Below are 18,573 nucleotides of genomic sequence, written 5' to 3'. Positions count from 1 at the left end.
ACTGACCGTCTGTGTGGCATCTTCGGTCCCATTTGCGCTTATGCAGCAAAGCTTTGCCGCTCCTTTCTACTCTTGACTGCTTCCATGTCGTTAAGGTTCCTCTTGGGGCTTCCCGTCAGCATGCCTGCCTTACTACCGACCAGTCCTGGTAAGTGAAGCATGGCTTTCTCTGACTGCCAAACTCCCAGGAATCTTACCTCCGTTCCCGGCGTGTCTGCAACATGTTCTGCTTGCTGGCGAGTCCATTGGCTCTGCCACACTAGTCTGGGCTCCCAGGAACCACACACCTCACGGAGAGATACAATGACTTCTTCCCAACAACAGCAGCCTCTTCAATTGGTTTTTAATCTTTAAATTTCCCATGCACAGATGCACTGAGAACAACTAGCTCATTGAGCTTGAGGCTCTTTCCGCTCTGTATTGCTCCCTTCGTCCTCCTCGTCCCAGTACTTGGGCAATTGTGAGAGTAGAAGTCCATGTTAGGACAGTTTTTCCGAAGTCCAATGAAGGGCTTATTAAAACCAGTGAACTGAGGCAGTACAAGACTCCACTCTTAGTATAAAGCTGTACCACCTGAGCTCAGGGTAGCGTGGACAGAGCAGCCAGGCTCATCTTAGGAGGGAGAGAGGGCTGTAGAACCAGTACAAAGAAATGATAATACAAATGGTCCAAAGAAACGCTATGTATTGTAAAAGATAAATGGTTAATTTGAATACAAGTAGCCCCAGATCAATCTTGGGGGAAATAAGTACTATCACAGATCATATAAACACATTATAGAAATTCACAACACTATGCTTGAAGTTACACAGACCAAAGCATATAACCTAGTTTGGAACACCGAAAAGGAGTTCTAGGGAAGTCAAACCAATAGTTACTTTTTAGTTACTCTCAGTAATATAAGGGTAGTAGACCCTAGCAGTTGTACCGTGAAGCTCAGCAAGAAATCCCATTGCAACCCAACTGGACAATATACTTTTTGTGAATAGCGGAACACTTATTCTAGGAACAGTAAAACACCTACATCTCCGATTCAGGATAGCAGTTATTCTAGGGTAGTCAGACCTTGGTGTGTAATATTCAATTACAGTTGCTTTTCGATTCACAGACTAAGGGAAGCAATAACTAACTTATTTTAGGATAACACAGTTATACTAAAACCTATACACTTTTTACAGGGGCTATCAGCAACTTAAAGGGAGGAATAAACCTAAGACTGTTTTTGTGTCTGTCTACAAAAGACCAGGGAAAGCAAACCACAGTGTTAAAATGACTCATTATTGTAGGTAGGTAAAACCTAAAACAGACTTATTGGGGACAGTCTAACTACATGTCAGGGGAAGCAAGACCCAGTTGGGGGCACTTCTACATTTATCCTAACAGGAATAGTGAAGTGAAACCAAAAGCATTACTTTTGGGAAGAGACACAACAAAATCTCCGGTGAGTAATAGAACGTTACATCTAATTTCTGTTAGAATGGCAAAACAGTTTCTAAGGAAAGAAATATATTACATATACTTTTAGAATGGCAAAACATTTCTAAAGGTAAATAATAACTTTAACTGTTCACTCTCAAAGGTTCCCACTCACAAAGGCATAAGGAAAAAGAATCCACCAGTAAAAGCAAAACGTTCTAGCGTTGAGACAGGTGAGGAAGATTTATCATTGCTATGAAAATCTTTCCTAACAGTCCATTGATGTTGACCGATGCAAATGACTTGAAAAATGACTTGCAATCTTTCCAGATGAGTCAGTTCTACATGGATGATAATTCGAACTGGAAAAGACAGTCTTAGAGCTTTTACCCATTTTTTCAGGGATGAAGTTTGGTTAAAAGGGCTTTTGGAAAAGGCTTCTCTATTTTCCCAAAAATGGGGTATAGATGCATGCCAATAGGCAAGTAGGGTAATCGGTATTCAAGGGGTCCTATTCATGGGCAAATGGGGGATACCATGTTGCATCCAATGAAGCCATGTTATCTCCCCGGCGGTGGTCTCCCTCATATAGCTGCACCCAGGGTCAGGATCAGGTAGCGACTGCCGTCCCCCGGCCACATGGGAGGAGTTAACCGCTAGGGCATCCGTAATGACTCCATTGGACTCATCACAGCTGGTAGCAGTAGTATCTTTAATCTAATTTTTTGGGACAAACTCTTATTCACCTTTTGTTTGTTATGTATGCCAGCATTTTGTGCACTTCAGTGGTAAAAAAAAAAGAAGAAAAAAAAAAAAAAGGAAATGCTTAGGCACAGTTTTCGTGCTTCACGGTCCTTCTGGCAGTCTTCCTCCAGGGCAGAGTTAGGCAATGGGCATACTCTTCACAGACTGGCCAGAGCCCAGAAGTAGCCTCTGTGTGCATGAAACTGGTTTAGGCTGGGTAAAGTGCTGCAGGCGGCCACAATACACATCCTAAACCTAGCTTGAGGAAATGTCTATACCAATGATGTCTGCTCCTGATTGGACAGCTACACAGGGTGCGTTTTTGATGGTCCCCCGATAGGTGGATTGGGGTGCACGGAGCTGAAGATATTCTATATCTGGAGAGGATAATTTTTCCACCATAAGGGCCAAGAATCCAAAGCACGAGAGGGTGTAGAGGGACACTGGAAGACTGCTGCTTGGGCAACCACCGCTCAAGCCATTTAACAAAGGGTGAAGCTCTTTTCTTTAATCAGCAGAACTCCCACAGTGCATCCTTACCTTGAACTGGTGGGTCTAACCAGTTCAGAGACATTCCTAGCCGAAGCCATTCTCCTGGAGCTCTGACGTCAAGGACCTGGAACTAGAACGCTGCATCTGAATAGGGGACTTCTCCTCTTGCCTGGGCCTACCACTGCCTTGTGCTGTGAAACTTCTAGGTTATGCCTTTCGTGGGCGCTACTCTGATGATGCTCTCTGTCTACAAGCAAAGTCCAACTAAAGGTGGAGTCCTGAGTCAACGTGCCTCCAGATCCTGTGTGCGGACATTGCAAATGGGCATTGCCTCATTCTTGTCCTGTTAGTCCCCCAACTTTGTAGGATCAGAAGTAGACTCTTCTAATCTTCCCTAACTGGAGCACAGCCAGATGATATTCAGAGGCATTAAAATCGCTGACAGACTGGAACCCCTAAATCGCAGGACAGCTGTCAAGAGATCAGGACAATAGAGTTGCTGCCCAGGTTTCGAAAGAAACTTAAGACCTTGTTTAAATAAGGTTGAGGTTGCCGGCTTAGATACAGTATAGTATTATCATGGTGGGAGGGGGGGGGTGCAAAAAGTCCAGGTGATAAAGTTGTTAAATCTGCTCCTTGATACGCTTGGTTTTGTTATAGCAGCGCATTACACATCCCTCAATCAATCAAACAATAAGCAACCACGACCCCTGGTCTTCCAACTGTGAAACTTGCAGTGAGAGCAGATGTCACAAACAGCTCTGAATTATTAGATTTGTTTTGATTGGCGTACAAAACGCTAAGCTCGTTATCTGTTTTGAAGTTCCATATTGAATAACATGGCATGGAATTTCCTTCTCTGCAGCTACTTTTGCCTTTCCTTTGCTGGTGGAACCAGGGCACATGAATCCTATTTTGAGGGTCCCATGCAAGACTGGCACTGGTAGCTTCCCCTTTTCTTTGCAGGAATGTGGCCACTGTCTCCAGCACTGTGCAACAAATTGAGATTTTGTGAGAAAACTTTGATTAGCTTTTGAAATCTCTCCCAAAGTAGCCTAAACTTGGTTACCTATTGTGAACGTGGTGAATACTTGTTCTTCGGTTAGGGACTGAACTAACTCAGTTTAGGTACTGTGGACCAGCACATCCTTTTTACATTAAACATTATAAAGCCGTGATAATCGTGTGCAACAAATTATACTTTACACACAATCCCCAAAAGTGTTAGCCAATGCCTTACTGCTCGTCCTCGTTACCAAGTGAGTTTGGTTAGACTTTGGTTGTAAATATTTTCAGGTACACTAAACTTGGCTTTGTGGAATACTACATTAGAAGTAGTTTAAAAAGGTAAAAAGATGCCTTGCCTGCATATGCCCCATAAATAATTTTCACAAATCCTGCTTCCAAAAATATACCACAAATACAGTCATGAGAACAAAAGCAAACACATATTCTGTTGTGCAGGCACACATTTTAGAGAAATATTTTGCAAGACAGGAGGGCACTTTGAGGCATCATTCTAAAAGATCAGTGCTTCTGTATTTAATTATTTCAATCCTCCAAAAGATTAGATCAGTAGACTCGGGTTAAGTTCATGTGGATAGGAGGTGTGGCACACCCACCATACCATTAAAGCAGCAAGCTCTCAGTGTCTCAACTGCCACACAACTGCCACATACAAAACACCAAAACATCACACACAAACACCTTTGGGGTTCATTTACCATTTGTGTACCATTTACACACCCAGACATGTACAGCAAACCAAACAATGTCAGGACATACTAAACATCCATCTGGGATCTCTTTTTGAGCCCAACCATCCACGACCATACACACAAAGATGGGCTTAGTGACCAGTAGCGTACTAATGAAGAGGTCAGGTGACATCGTAGGACTGTGCATGCAGTTTCAGCAGTATGATGGAGTTATTGTTTGGCCATCTCAAATTGCAGGTTATAAGCTTGGTGATGTGCATGTGTATGGCATGACATAAACAGAACTCTACTCAAGAAATAAGACTGGCATAATGCAAAGACCACCCACTCCCAAATGATCAAAAAATGTCAAACTGAAGAGGACTGTACTGCCATATATATTTAAGTGTTCAGGTAATTATGCTGGTGAGCGAATGTTGACAGAAAACACACTGCCAACTGCATTTTCTCTGTCCCCCCAAACAGGATGGAAAGAGAGCAAAGGGATTAGATGGTGTGGGAAGGGGCAAGGTGGGTGCAGAGGGGTATACGACCATTACAAATAATGAAGGCAATGCCACCAGAAGCATTAATTGCAGGTGCCATTCAATAGGTGGGAATAGGACCAAGAACCAGGTCTCTTTTCGACTACACCTTAGAGTGAATTGTTTAACAATGTTTTATAAAACATTGTTTTATAAAAGACTTTGAAACACTTGTGCATAGGCGCGTTATAAATGCCATATCATATCATATCGAAACAAATATGAGCTTTTCCAAGGAGTTCACAAGGAGGTTGGCACCAGATGCACTAGGCAGACTATCATTGCCACAATTGAATCGTGGACTCAATCTAGTATTCACATATTTACACTTGTGATAAAGAGCAGCATACACATCTAAAGCGTGACTGAAAGGATCTGAGAAAATGAGTATATTGGTGTAGATAAAAAAAAAAACAAGTTACACACACAGCACACCATTTCCTACTCGCCAAGGATCAATTACTACTAGCCATAGTGGGGAGAGAAATAATTGGAGGCTTGTAGGTGCTGTCGCTTTTTATTAACATTTATCGATCACGGTCAATAAAAAAAAAAGATCTGGTTGAGTTTATCCACAATGCTGGCTAAGTGAACTAGTGGAAACGCCCGTGTGCATGGGTTAATGTGCGTAAAGAAGACATTTCCAGAGCATAAATGTATTATGTGGTGTATTGTAACGTAATTTATGTTAACAGACAAACATTTTTAAAGGATCTTGCTCCTTTTATGTGGATGAGTAGTAACCTCAAACAAAATCTGACAAAATCTGTTGAAAGATCAACATAGTACATACGGCCAATTGTTGTATCTGGTACTCATTGTCTTCGATTCCACTTATGGGTTTTGGACTCAAATATAGAATGTTGAGGGATGTCAATTCACATGCAGCATGATTCGAAGTAGACATGAGATCATAAAATAAAGGAAATTGAAGACATTGAAGTAGACATGAGATCATAAAATAAAGGAAATTGAAGACAAAGTGTAGAACGTACATGAAGAATATTATTGATATAATACATACCAAGAAATATTACAATGACTAAGTACATTAAAAAAGTAATTTATTTTGTTAGAGAAATAGTGCTTAATCAAATGAATTTCTGTTTATATATTTTTTTAATTTATCTATTTTCTTAGTGAACTATGCTGTTAAAGTGGTATCTCTGTTTTAGGCCTTTTCTGCAGCTAATTGTATGTTATTTTTGAAATACCCATTTTGTTGGTCTGGAAGATGAACTTGAAGTCTTATTGTTGTATGCGCAAGGCAACAGCTCCCTCTAGCAGCGATAACAGACGACGCAGGCAGGATGGCTTCGGACAAACATAGATCTGGCCTTTTAATATATAGTATATAGTATGAGGGTTCATGTTGAGTAAACAAACATATTGTGTATTTGTCTTTGACTGGAATTGCAAAACTGTTTGTGCCGGAGTGGACAGGTTAGATGGAGTATATTTACCTTCCACCTGGTGTTACCAGATAACAGAAAGGAACTGCCTTTTAAACTGTTTATTGACTTCAATGCAACAAAAGGCTTTGCGCATGTTGTTTTGTCATTTACTCCAGTTTCTCTTGTGGCAAGTAGTTATTCGTGAATGGTAGACTTGGCTTCTTTTTCTTTTCCTTTTCTCGTTTTCTCTTTAATTTTTATTGTTCAGCTGCAAAGCCGCTTACGGTACGAAAGAGTTCTCCTTGTCAGAACTAGAATTTCCTCATGCACCTCCGATTACCATCGAGTGCCATCCATGTGAATGATAACTTTACACTATGGAAAATCTAGAGATTTTATGTATCTGAGTTTGAAAACAATTTAATCATCAAAAGGGTGGTTATTTTTTAATTTGTTTTTTTAGATGACCACATTAAGACTGAAGTTTTGCTTAATGATATTTGGTCCCAAAGAAGGGTGAAACTGAAATGCGCTGAACTCAAACTTTACCCATTTTACTTTATTTCGTACCAACACCATTTATTTCTTGAATATGCTGTGTTCTCCAATATCTATTTTCAACTACATACACTGATTTATCGATTGACTGGTATTCAGTACAGTGGTATGCAGGGGACGTGAGGGTCCTTAAGCTTAGGACTCTTACTTTTCCATTTCAATGCAACAAAGCAAAGTGGTAGTACTTTTGATTGCTGCAACACACTGCATGTCACATTTAGATTTAGATGTTTAGTTGGAGGCATTTTCCATTTCGCTCCAATAGCCCCTGTGCACCTTCTGCTATCTAATTTATCATACTTCAGAATAAAATGCTAACCAAATGGCCAGAGGTTAGATCACATTTAACGTGTTCACAGAGCAAGCTTATGTTCTTAAGTTTAAACCAGCTCTAGGTACTACTATCCTTAAACCACTCACCCATTATGATATGCATGTCTGATAATTGGCTGCATTACATCCGTTTATATAAACATACATGCTTTTACTGTCGTTTTGCCATTTTTAGCACTTTAAAAACTGAAACAAGTAATAACTTAGTTAACAGTATTCACTTTTGTGCCATCAGAAAAATGAAAGCTCGAGTCTGCCCAGATGCGATTCGAACTTTGACTTGCGGGTTACACACAGATGTCAGCAGTGATTGCTTAAGTCACCATGCCCTCTGATGGGACACATTCAATGTCAACTGGCAGTGGTCACGTTAAAGACTGTGCAACTTGTCGGGTCTCCTTCCTGTGCTCCTGCACTTTCCTCCCAATTGCCTCCTGTTCCCTCTGCTCAGGTTACCTCAGGATAGTATGTCCATCTTCAGTGCTTGCCAATCACAGTGAAATAACTGCATGCAGCTGCACCTCAGAGCCTGTTGTCTCCCACTCTTGCATTTCCATTGTTGGACAACCAGTAATGTAAGATGGATTTCGAGGGGCTTGGCCCCTTTAAGAGCCGGCCTGATACTGTTCACCAAAGAGACAAGGCATTTGTTGCCCCAACCATAGTGGCAGGCAGCACTTTGTATTAAGTTTGCATTGTGGCATGTTGCATATGGTAAGGTGGCTGGGAAGTGTAGGAGGGATTAGCAAAGTGGCACTATGCTCATAGAATATATCCGCAGCTGTTCCATTTCCTCACAGAGCACCGATAATGAATCAGTGATGGTGACTAAATTAAGAGAGCATATATTGAGTTATTTAGTATTTGTAAATACAGAAACGTGCCACATTCAAATTGCTGAAGGATGTCCCTTAGTAGCTTGATACAGAATTTGTGGGATCCAGGATCCCACGGGTGAGCCGTGGACATGCTTTGTGACCTTAAGCACTTTGCACAGAAGCATATGCCCAAGGTTTTGGTTAAAAAAAAAAAACTATTTAAAAAAAACAAACAAAAAAAAAAGGAAGAATCCTTGTGGTAACCACGACATACATTAAAAAACCTGCGTTTCCCGGTCCGTGCTGGCTTGACTGTGCCAGGCGGCGGGGCACTGCCGGAGCCATGCATACATCAGAGCCATAAAGAGCACATAAGTGGCAATCAGCGCTGTCACTGGCTCTGTGTGGTGAGCTGCCGTGTGTAACAGCGGTCTGGATCCGTGTTCCGGAGAGCTCTGGGATCCCTGCTGGGTCACCTGGGGACGCACCCCCCGCCTACCGGGGTTGGAAACTCCCTGAGCCGACCCGTGGCCGTGGAGGGCCCATGCCTGGTGAGTGAAGCTGGCTGAAGAGACTAATCCTGGCGCGTGCCCGCTACAGGGTCGGCTTCTACAGAAGGACCCGTCATCCCCTATTTGGCGCTGGCATACACGATCAGTGTGGCACCTGTCATGCATGGGTTAATCAGCTCAGGGTCTAGCTCCAGGTTGTATGCTGCTATAATTGACTGGGTCTCGGGGTGGGCGGAGGAATCGCGGCCAAATGGGGGCTGGGGGGTGCCCTGGCTGCCCCACTATCGGAGAAAACCTGGAGGCATTGCTCTATGCAAACGTGTGAGGTTAGGTTATGTTATTTGGCATTTATATAGCGCTCTATAGATCATTGGTATGATCTCAAAGCGCTGGTAGGTTGAACGCCCTTGGGGACCGCAGTCCAGGTCAGTAGAGAGAGAAAGTGTTGAAGGGTGCGTGGGTGAACCAGTTATGTGTGCAACTGATGTAATTGCCAGATGGTAGCTGCATCCTAGCGGTAGGTAAGATGATATTAGTTGAATGTGTACAGGCTGGTGGATGGACACCCAGACTGGGTTCTGGCGGTGTTATGCCTGTAGGACGCTTATGTGAGCAGCTAGGCCGGAATGTCATGATATAACTGCGTTTCATTAGAGTGATGAGGTGTTCATGGGGTAATATTCATATGTGAACAGCTAGGCCGAATTGATCAGGGGTATAGCTACATTCGAATTGTGTGATGGTGTAGAGTAGAGAGTAAGTGTAATGATATGGGATGGGAGTGTTTGCGTGGGATTGTAAGCCAATGCAGTAGAAGCACACAACTCTAGCTAAGTGTGGCATTTGCCAACATTCACAATTCCATCTGGGTCCGGCACAGGCTAATGTTCGTAGTTCTATCTAAATGTGGTATTTGTTAATATTTGACAAAATGTAACCAAGTCTGGCAATTGTTAACATTTATGTCACATCTAGATCCTATCTGGCGCAGGCCAACGTTCACCATTCTAGCTAGGTGTGGAAATTGCTAGCATTCACAATTCTGTCTGGGTCCGATGGAGTCTAATGTTGCCAATTCTATCGAAATGTGGTCCTTACTAGTCTTCCTAATTCCAAGTAAGTGTGGCACTTGCTGACGTTCACTATTCGATGTGAGTGTGGCATTGGTTCCCTTCATGAACCGGTCTAGATGCGAGGCTGGGTAGTGTTCACGATTTCATCCAAGTGTGGCACTTGCTACAATTCCATCTAAGTTTGGCACGTGCCATCATTCAAAATTCCATCTAGATGCAACGCAGGCTAATGTTCACAGTTACATCTAAGTGTGGCACATGCCATCATTCACAATTCTATCTAGATGCGACCCTGGTAGCAAGATTTCTCTTTACTGCACCTTTCCTTCCATTTTCATGGACCCCCAAATATTTTGCTTTTATTTTTTATCCTGACCTGTACTTTCTACAGTGCAGTGAAGCCTTAAGATTCACTACAATGTCTTTTGCTCATCTGTTATGGGGAAACTGACATGTCCTTCAGGCTGTCAGTACTGGGAAACATTGTTTCCCTTAGTCTTGTTACTTTGTTACTACTTTTAGTAACTGGTTATCACTTGTGGTAAATTATTGTAAAATGCATCTTAATTATTTTTTTTAGAAGGTTAAATGGAAAATGATAGCATCCCCAAAAGAGAGGGTGGGCCAAGAATCCTTGGACAAGGCAGCTTTAGAATGAAAAGGAAATGAGATTCAAGGTGGACGTCTGAGCTTTTAGGACGGCCCCCCCTTGCCTGGATCACGGGTCCTACCCAGATAATGAGAATGCTGGAAAGGGAAGAGTAATGACCAGTGGGGCAATGAGGAAAATGAAAACAGGCCATGGGACGAACCAATTATCTAGTGCAGATACGAGAAAGAGAAAAGTCATAACAGAGTGGTAGATGTTATGGAGACGGTTAGGGAGAATTCTCACCTCCACCCAGAGACACCCAGCAACTTTGCTGGTTTTTGAGGACTTGATTTTTGTTTTTTTAACCTGGAGAGAGTGAGACCCTTTCTCCCACTCTCTCATGTATTTTAATGTGATTTTTGAGCTTTGTGATTCTTTTGGTTATGGAGCCTGACAAACTCCATAGGCATCATCTTTTACATTGTGTCACACAGCACTTTCAGTGCAGCGGCACAAGGAACTCTTTCAGATTTCCCAAAGGTTTAATACCTTCTCTGGGATAAACTACTGTTTCCCAGAGCAGTGAAGTGAAATTGGCTTCACTTACAATTGTAACTTTCTAGACCCAGCACATACTATCTTACAATAGGGTGCTTGAGGGGCTACTTAGCAATCCCCCTTGTCTAGCTTCTCATGTAACATTTTTATGTTACCCTTTCCTCACCGAATGGCTGATGGCAGTGGTTTCGTTTTAACTACCGTAGTGTGCATTTACCGCAGGCTGCGTTCACAGCTGCATTAAAGCACCCAAGGGTGCCATTTTTGTCAAAATGGCCCCAGTCTTCTTTTTTCGCCATTTCTTTGTGGAAAGGTCCTTCTTGAGATTTACTCTACGCGCCAAACCAGGTTTGGTCCCATTGTTCACTTTGCCTTTGGCGGGATTCACGAGTGAAGGCCGCCTCTGGCTCCAGGGTGTCTGGGGTAGGCAGGAAGTGAGGGAGGGGCCTGAAACTCCCTATGCTTAGTCTTCTAGGAGATCCAAATGCACTCTCTAGTGATTGGCCGGCTGACTGTCCGGCAAGGAGAGCCACCCTGCTGGGTGACTAACAGCTAGGCTGGAATGAATGGGAGAGAACTAAATAAAAGGCGAGGCTTTTGGCTTGAAAGGCAGAGTCGACCACTGGCCGAAGGAACCGAAGAAGAACTCAAAGAGGACACCTGCTGCAACTCCTCGACCGTTGGTTTGCCCTGTGAAGCCCTGCTGCTGTGCCGAAACTCCAAATTCGTTGAATGTCCGAATGTCCAGAGTTTCCGCTGGAAACCGTATAGCTAGGGAGAGGAACACCAGATTGTGTGCGTTGCTTTTAAGCTGGCCTAGAGCTCCAGGAAGATCCTCCGGACTCCCAGAAAGCCTCCCCATTGCCCCTGCTTCCATTCATTAATTTTTTCTTTGCGCTACAGTATCACTTAGCCTAACAGTGTAATTTTATTTTTTCCTGGCATAATTCCTTGGTTTACATTCCTTTCAGTGCGAGTAATTACATTCGAAATGTAATAACTTTAGCCTTACATGTTTTTCCGTAATCTCATCATTAATGCTTAATTTTTAATTCAATTGCTCCGCTATTTCCCTTTGCTCTGTGCTTGGAAGCAGTTTTGTGCCACTTGGCAATGGCTTACATTTAAGTGCATTCAAAATTGGTTCGTTTTTCACATCCAACATGGTGGTCATTCTTTGACACCATGCGGGGACGTACGGACTACACCGCACTGGTTCTTTTTCTGAGATTTTCTTTTAAAGTCCTTTTACCATGTTTGTGGCTGCCGCGCAGCACTCTGTTAATTGATTCCACTACGGCCGTCTAGGTAGGACGCTTTTTCATGACCCCCATGCTCTGCCTCATCCTAAATCGAGTGCACGTTATTCTTAGTTCACCTAATTAAGTAATGTATTGCCTGTTAATCGTAACGCTATGTAGTTACGCGCCTTTGCACATTTTCAACAATTTGTTGTTATTACGCTTTTGGTCCTTTTAACTCTTGTCTTCTGGATTCCGGCTTTAATGTTGCAGCACTTATTATTTTTTGAACCCTTAATTGACTTACCTGGCTCTTGGTAATGGTTCATTGTGCTTATCACTGTTACTTACGTTTTGTTCTGTTTATTTACATTTTTTATACCAGTATTACCGCAATAGCGAAGCTTTGAGGTATGCCTTTTATTAATTCTTCGGCTAATTTAATTTATCGTGGTCTCACAAATTGACAAATTCCTTTGATAATTTATCTTCGCAGAGTTGTCTTGGCACTGTCCACAATTTATAATCATAAGGCTTCTAATTACAAGTCAAGGTAATACCCCAGTGGGATATTTTGCTGTAGATTCATTAGATACATATATTTGATGACCAAATAGTGCATTTGGTTTTTGATTGCGCTGCTGTAGTCACTTATATTGTAATATCTCTCCCCTTTTTCCCTGGTTTCTTCCGGTTATTGAACACTTGGCAACTAATGAACTTCAACCAAATGCGGCATTGACTCCTTTTTGTTCTTCTTGTAAACTGTTCATGTCTGTTGCATCATTTTATTTCATATGTTTTCATATGTATCCTGAAATACTTACCCCTTGGTTCTGTCCCCTGGTGGCATGTCACCCCGTTATTTAATTAATGTTTTACTTCCTTTGAACCGATTATTTGTATCTATAATGTATGTTATTATCTATGTCTATGGCAAATCAATTAGTTCCTTAATTTCGCCTAGCCTCACATGAAGAGCCGGTTTAGGCTCGAAACATTTGTCAGGCTGTTCCTGTGTGCAATAAATCTTTTGGATCACCAGCTCTCAATTGCATACTTCCGTGGCGCAGTGTGACTGGGACCCGCCCGTGTCTAACTCCCAGAAAGCAGGACGGGCCGAGTCTGAGCCCCCTCAACAGAGCGCAGGACCCCAGAAGCAAGGAAAGCCCATCTCGACAGCCAGGAACCACAGTGTTGCTATTTGCGGTAGACGCGAGGAGCTGAAACACTGAACAGCCACTGATTTGAAGATTGCTGGTTGTGAGCGCTGACCGTCCCAATGCAGTGCAGGAGAACCCAGAAGTCCTCCCTCTTGTCCCCACGACTGAGGCCCAGGAACAGCGAGATCTGCAGAGCTGCACAGGAACAGAAGTCATCTGCTGGACTTTTTCTTCAATTCAAAAGGTACTGTACAAAGTCTGAGAAAACTTGCCTCTTGTAGTATAGTTGCTTGCATCTTCTACCACTCACAAGTCTAACGGCTTGTGGCCCTACATTTTATTATTCTTTTCTTCAAAGACTTCCAAAACATTGTGCAAAGACGATTCTACTTACCTACCAGAAGTTCTTCATCCTATACAAGTCTTTTGCCCATTGACTTTGGCCCAGCCTGTTACACTGAATGACTCTGCTGTGGGGGATCCAAAAGTATTTGCCTGCTTAAGTACATTTGTGGTCTCTTGTTGTTCTAATAATCTTTTCCTTTTACCAACTTATAACAGTACTCTAAATGCAAACAGTAAGATATTAATGTCCCCAGGAACCTAGCTATTGAAGTCACCTGAGGGTGTAGGTTGTGTCTGTGGGCAATTCCAAAAGGGTCTTTACTGATTTAGAAAGTAAGAGTGTACAGTATTCAAGTGTATTTGTGGGTTACTATTATATTGCTCCATTCTGAAGAAGGCTTATTCTAACTGACTGATAAATGCATTGATAATTGTTTATTCACGAAACCTTGAGTGTAAGAGTTTATTTGAATACTTTTCACTGTGAATCTCTGTAACTCCCCTACAGCTCACACTGACCCCTCTTGAGATAAGCCTGGCTGCTCAACACGCTACCAAAACCATGTAGTACAAGCTTATACCAAAGGTTGGGCTTCCTATACCTGTAGTCAGAGTTGTTTGCAGTGTTCCCAGAGGGTACTGCATACAAACTTTGCCTAACAGAGACCTAGAAGAGGCGAGGCCCAGCAAGTGTAGTGAGGAGGCGGACCTCTGTTTCTGCTGAAGCAGAACCCGTATGTAGGACTGAACAAGAGCCCAGGTGTTTAGAGGAGTTCTGAGGTTTGGAGATCGTGGTGGCAAGATGGAAGAAGGTCCAGGTGTCCCCTGAGGTTTAGAAGATGGAAATCTTATTGCAGAGCTGGCAATACTTGGTGAATATGTGGAGAGCAGATCAGTGTGCTGTGTGAAGATAGAAGAAAGACTCTGGAAATAGCAGTGCATGAGTTGGACCTGTCCCATAGCAGAGTGGAGTCCACAAAGATTCCACACACAATCTTAGGTAAAACTCTTCAGGCTAAAACTCAAAGCGTCAAAAAAGCCGATTGTTAACAGTTTCACCATTGCAGGACGGAGTATAAAGTTCACAAGTGTTCAGCACACAGTCACAAGGGTTCTTACTCCAAAAGGTTCCCAGGACAGTTTCCTGTTGGGATAGAACCACCTCTGATCCTTTGTGCTAATACTGAAAATGTTGCTGTGTATCCACTACGAGATGGTGGAACAGATGAAGTTCCTTTTCCACTTGCAGACAGAGCCAACTGGGTTTGCCTTCCCCAATTTCCACAGAAAATCTTAATATGGCCTGATCACCACCACAGGGACCAGAGCTCCACCCTCTCCACCTCTTCCCTACATCTCTTCTTTTCTTGACACTCCTCAACATCACATCAGGCTCTTGCTCCTCCTCCCGACCATGAGTTGAACTTCTTATTGTGATCCTCTCTCTACCCCCTGTATTTGGCAACACATGCCCTTCTGTTTGCTACCGGCTCTGGCTAGCTTCCATCATACTAGTGCTGGGTGCTCTGCAGCTTGCCAACCTCTTGCTGGTGTCTTCTCGTAGGAAATCCTGATCTCCTCTTACCATCTCCTGTTGCCTCTCTCCTTGTACCTGCTGCTTTCTTCCCCATGCCACCTCCTGTTGTCTCCCTTCTGGAATCTTGTGATGGCGCCAACCAACCCCCTTCCGATGGCTCGCTCCCTCCTCCTACTAGCACCTTCTGAGGGCTCCCTGCTAGCACCCCCGTTGCTTCTTCTCCCTCTCTGACTCAACGCTGCTCTTTCCTGCCTCCTAACAAAGTCATGCTCCCACTTCCTTCCCAAATTGCTAACTTTCTCCAAACTGTAACCACAACCTTTTTTAAAACACTCACGCCCCCTGGAATGCCACTTTCGTATTGCAATAGCTCCTCCTCTTGGGCAGGGCTGATGGTAGGGGCACGTGCGTGTGTTCTTGATGATTATGCAAAGTGCCAGGGTGCTGGTTGGGGCTTTCTACCAACAGATGCATTCTCTGTCTAATTATATAATGCAAATGTCGTCTCAGCCCATACACATGCACCGACAGCAGCAGAGTGGACACGGGACCAGCAATAAACGTTTTTAGTGTCTCAAAAAGTGTACGGATAGTTGATGAGATTAGAGTCAATGGCTTGGTGAGCCTGGTGGGACCACAGGTTCCTCCCCATAGCACCCCAGGCCCAACACCCACCAACTCCGAATGTTTGCCCTGGCACCCTTTTGTTACACCAATAAAAGTCCCTTGAATAAGGCAGCAGACAAAATGATAGGTCTGATGCTGTATTTTTGGGACATGTATGAAATTACCAAAGAGTTCAGAAAACATTGTACGATAAAGAGAATGATTGTAGGGCACACTGGGAAACATAGTGAAAGTAAAAAAATAAAAAAATCCAAAAGACATTGTGAGAGAAAGAGACTTGACACTTCCTTCTGGGGAAATGGGGGAAAAAAAGTGCATTTTCTAAAGAATCACCTAGAGACATTTTTGTATTTTCTTTTCACAATTATGGGTATTCTATATCAAAGAAATTCCATCCTGACAGCTTACAAATAAACCCTGCACATGTGACCTAAACATTATTTTGTGAGCTTGTGTCATTGGTTTTGGCACTATTTAAAACCCCTAAAAGGTAATGGAAACTTCTTACCCCAATTATTACTACAAAATCAAAGTTAAAAATCCTCTACATGTCCTGGCATTAGGACACTGTTATATATAGTCTTGTACATTGTCACTGGCCTGGAGTGATTGGCAATAGAATGTGATGTATGATGCAGACAGGGGAATGTTGAGTGCATCAGTGTATGAATGTTCTGAGTGAGTGAGTTGGGGCCTGAGCTGGAGTGAGTGGATGGCCAGTGGGTCTTCTCCTTCATGTGTACTGTACTACCTATCCCTGTCCTTGTCCTGTCATCCAGACTACTGTATATACCTGAGAGTAACTGGAACTGTACATACTGTACCAATAAAGCATACCTGGGACAACATCAGTCTCCACAGCTGGTCTGTATGTCCCGTGTGACTAATAAGAGACTTTATTACAGACACCTACTGGAATATACCGGTCAGGACAACAATGTTGAAGGAACGGCAGTCGATTCCAAAACATTCATAGTCTCAACATATACTTATCCAAGATTTCCATTCCTCGCTTCAAATACTCCGACAATGGAATATTCAGCACTTTCAGTTCAGAAGTTAAGCATACTTAGGGAGCAAGAAACTAATGTGCATGTTCCACGAAAGATGAACCAATATTCATAATAAATGCAGTTATTATACAAATAATCATTCCAACATCAATACCAGTTCTAATAACTCAATTTCTATATATAATAAGGAGTGGGAAAATCGACTGTTGCCCAGGCATGGATTCAGCATTTTCCTGGCATTCCCATAACAGTACTACCTAGCCAGAAAATGGCAACAGTTAGCAAAGGGTGTTAGTGCCTTGCAAATACCCATCTAATGCGTATTCAAGAGCCAAAACTATTGGCTTTGACAATGCTGGTTTTAACAGGATCGGAGTAAATGGAATAGATGCAAGGACACACAAATGACTTCTAAATCAAGCGGATGATGGAATACTGGACATTTAATTACACAGAAAGCTGGTTTGTACCTACGATTACAAAAAAGGCTGCTCAAAAAGCAAGGCTAGAAGAGAATGTGTTCTTAGACGGGAGGGGCCTGCGAATGGCCTTAGGGACTAGTATATCTATGAGCAGTTATTGGTGGGTAAATGACTAAACAAAACCCACAAAGGCTGTGTGTGGCTACTCACATGCCACCCCTCTCCTTTATTCACTTCCCATAACAATAGTTTTGGCTTATGTGCAGCACTTACCATGCCACCTAAAAGCCGAAACAAAAAATGTAATTTACACATTTTTGCAGGTAAAATATGAAGTAGCAGATGGAGTAGGTGGTGACAAACCCAGTCCAGCTTCTAATGAAAACAAGACTCCTGCAGTTGGGAAATCCTATAAAATATATCAAAAGCTCAGACCTAGGCTCCAGTGAGGTTGGGGCGGAAATTGCTTTAAACTTCCCAAGCTGCCTGTACCAGTCGCTTCAATTCCTACTACAGAGAGCACAGACTACACCAATTAAACATCTCCAAGACGAGTATGCATGTTGGGCATGAGAAAAAATAATCATACTGCCTTCTTGAACCTTCCTCTCTAATGCTCCGTAGTTATTGACTTCTGGAATGGCATATGGCACAAAACGTTTTCTGCGAATGGTGTGTGATAGACAGAACACACCTAAATGCTTCAACAAGTTGGAGGCCTGAATTAACAGCAGACGCTTGAGCCGCTAGCGGTTTGATTCTACTTCTCAAACTTGTCTGTATGGAAGAGCATCAGGAAATAAATCAGCATGGCACTGGGCTCACGGGGATAGAAATGAGAGTCTATTCTGCAAGTCCATTACATGACTAGACTGGCACAATTTTGAAGCACTTACCATAATAAACTAAACTGGCTCACATTACCTGGTCCTGTGTACTCTCCTCAATTTGATTACACTCCCACTCATGGTCCACGTCTGGTCCTCGCAGAAACTCCAACGCGGCCAAAGCCTCTGAACGTCTCTTCTGTTTCAGTAGAAACCGAGGGGTTTCAGGCATGAAGCACATGAAGAGCAGCATAACAAATGGAGGAACACAGCAGAGAACAGCCAGCCAGCGCCATCCAAGACCCATTCCTACACAAGAAAATAAGAACACAATCAGAAGGCAGGCAGTTTAGGAGGCTGTTTGACTGTGGCGTTTCCTCAACACGCGCAATTTGCAAACTGTGTGGACTTTTTAGCAGCTTACCTCCCCCCCCCCCTCGACCCCAAGCTCTGAAGCTAAACAGACCACCTAAATGTTCTGGCTTAATAAAATGGTGCTCAGAAAGTTTCCAAGCATCCATAGCAGATAAGAAACTCGAGCATGGTTAGGTAAAGAGCTTTGCCATGGATCCCAAAATATTTGGTCAAGTGATCGCCCAGGCACACAGTCTGCAACCTCTTACTCAAATGTATCGAAATACCCTAGGTGACATGGAGGGAAATCAA

The 18,573-nt window shown here is 43.0% G+C and overlaps 1 protein-coding gene across 2 annotated transcripts in view; it reads right to left on the bottom strand.

Annotated features, from left to right (window-relative positions):
• The window catches only part of SLC2A8 (solute carrier family 2 member 8), a 138,681-nt gene that overhangs the window by 58,871 nt on the left and 61,237 nt on the right, over nucleotides 1–18,573 (bottom strand). For both annotated transcript variants that reach the window (XM_069609496.1, XM_069609497.1), the window contains exon 7: nucleotides 18,005–18,216. In XM_069609496.1, the coding sequence (XP_069465597.1) occupies nucleotides 18,005–18,216 (212 nt within the window). The remainder of the gene's footprint in view (nucleotides 1–18,004; nucleotides 18,217–18,573) is intronic.

The sequence above is a fragment of the Ambystoma mexicanum genome, chromosome 8, assembly GCF_040938575.1.
Source record: "Ambystoma mexicanum isolate Mex_15411 chromosome 8, UKY_AmexF1_1, whole genome shotgun sequence".
Classification (NCBI taxonomy): domain Eukaryota; kingdom Metazoa; phylum Chordata; class Amphibia; order Caudata; family Ambystomatidae; genus Ambystoma; species Ambystoma mexicanum.
Note: the sequence above shows the minus strand (reverse complement) of the source record. Positions and strands in the feature narration are given on the sequence as shown.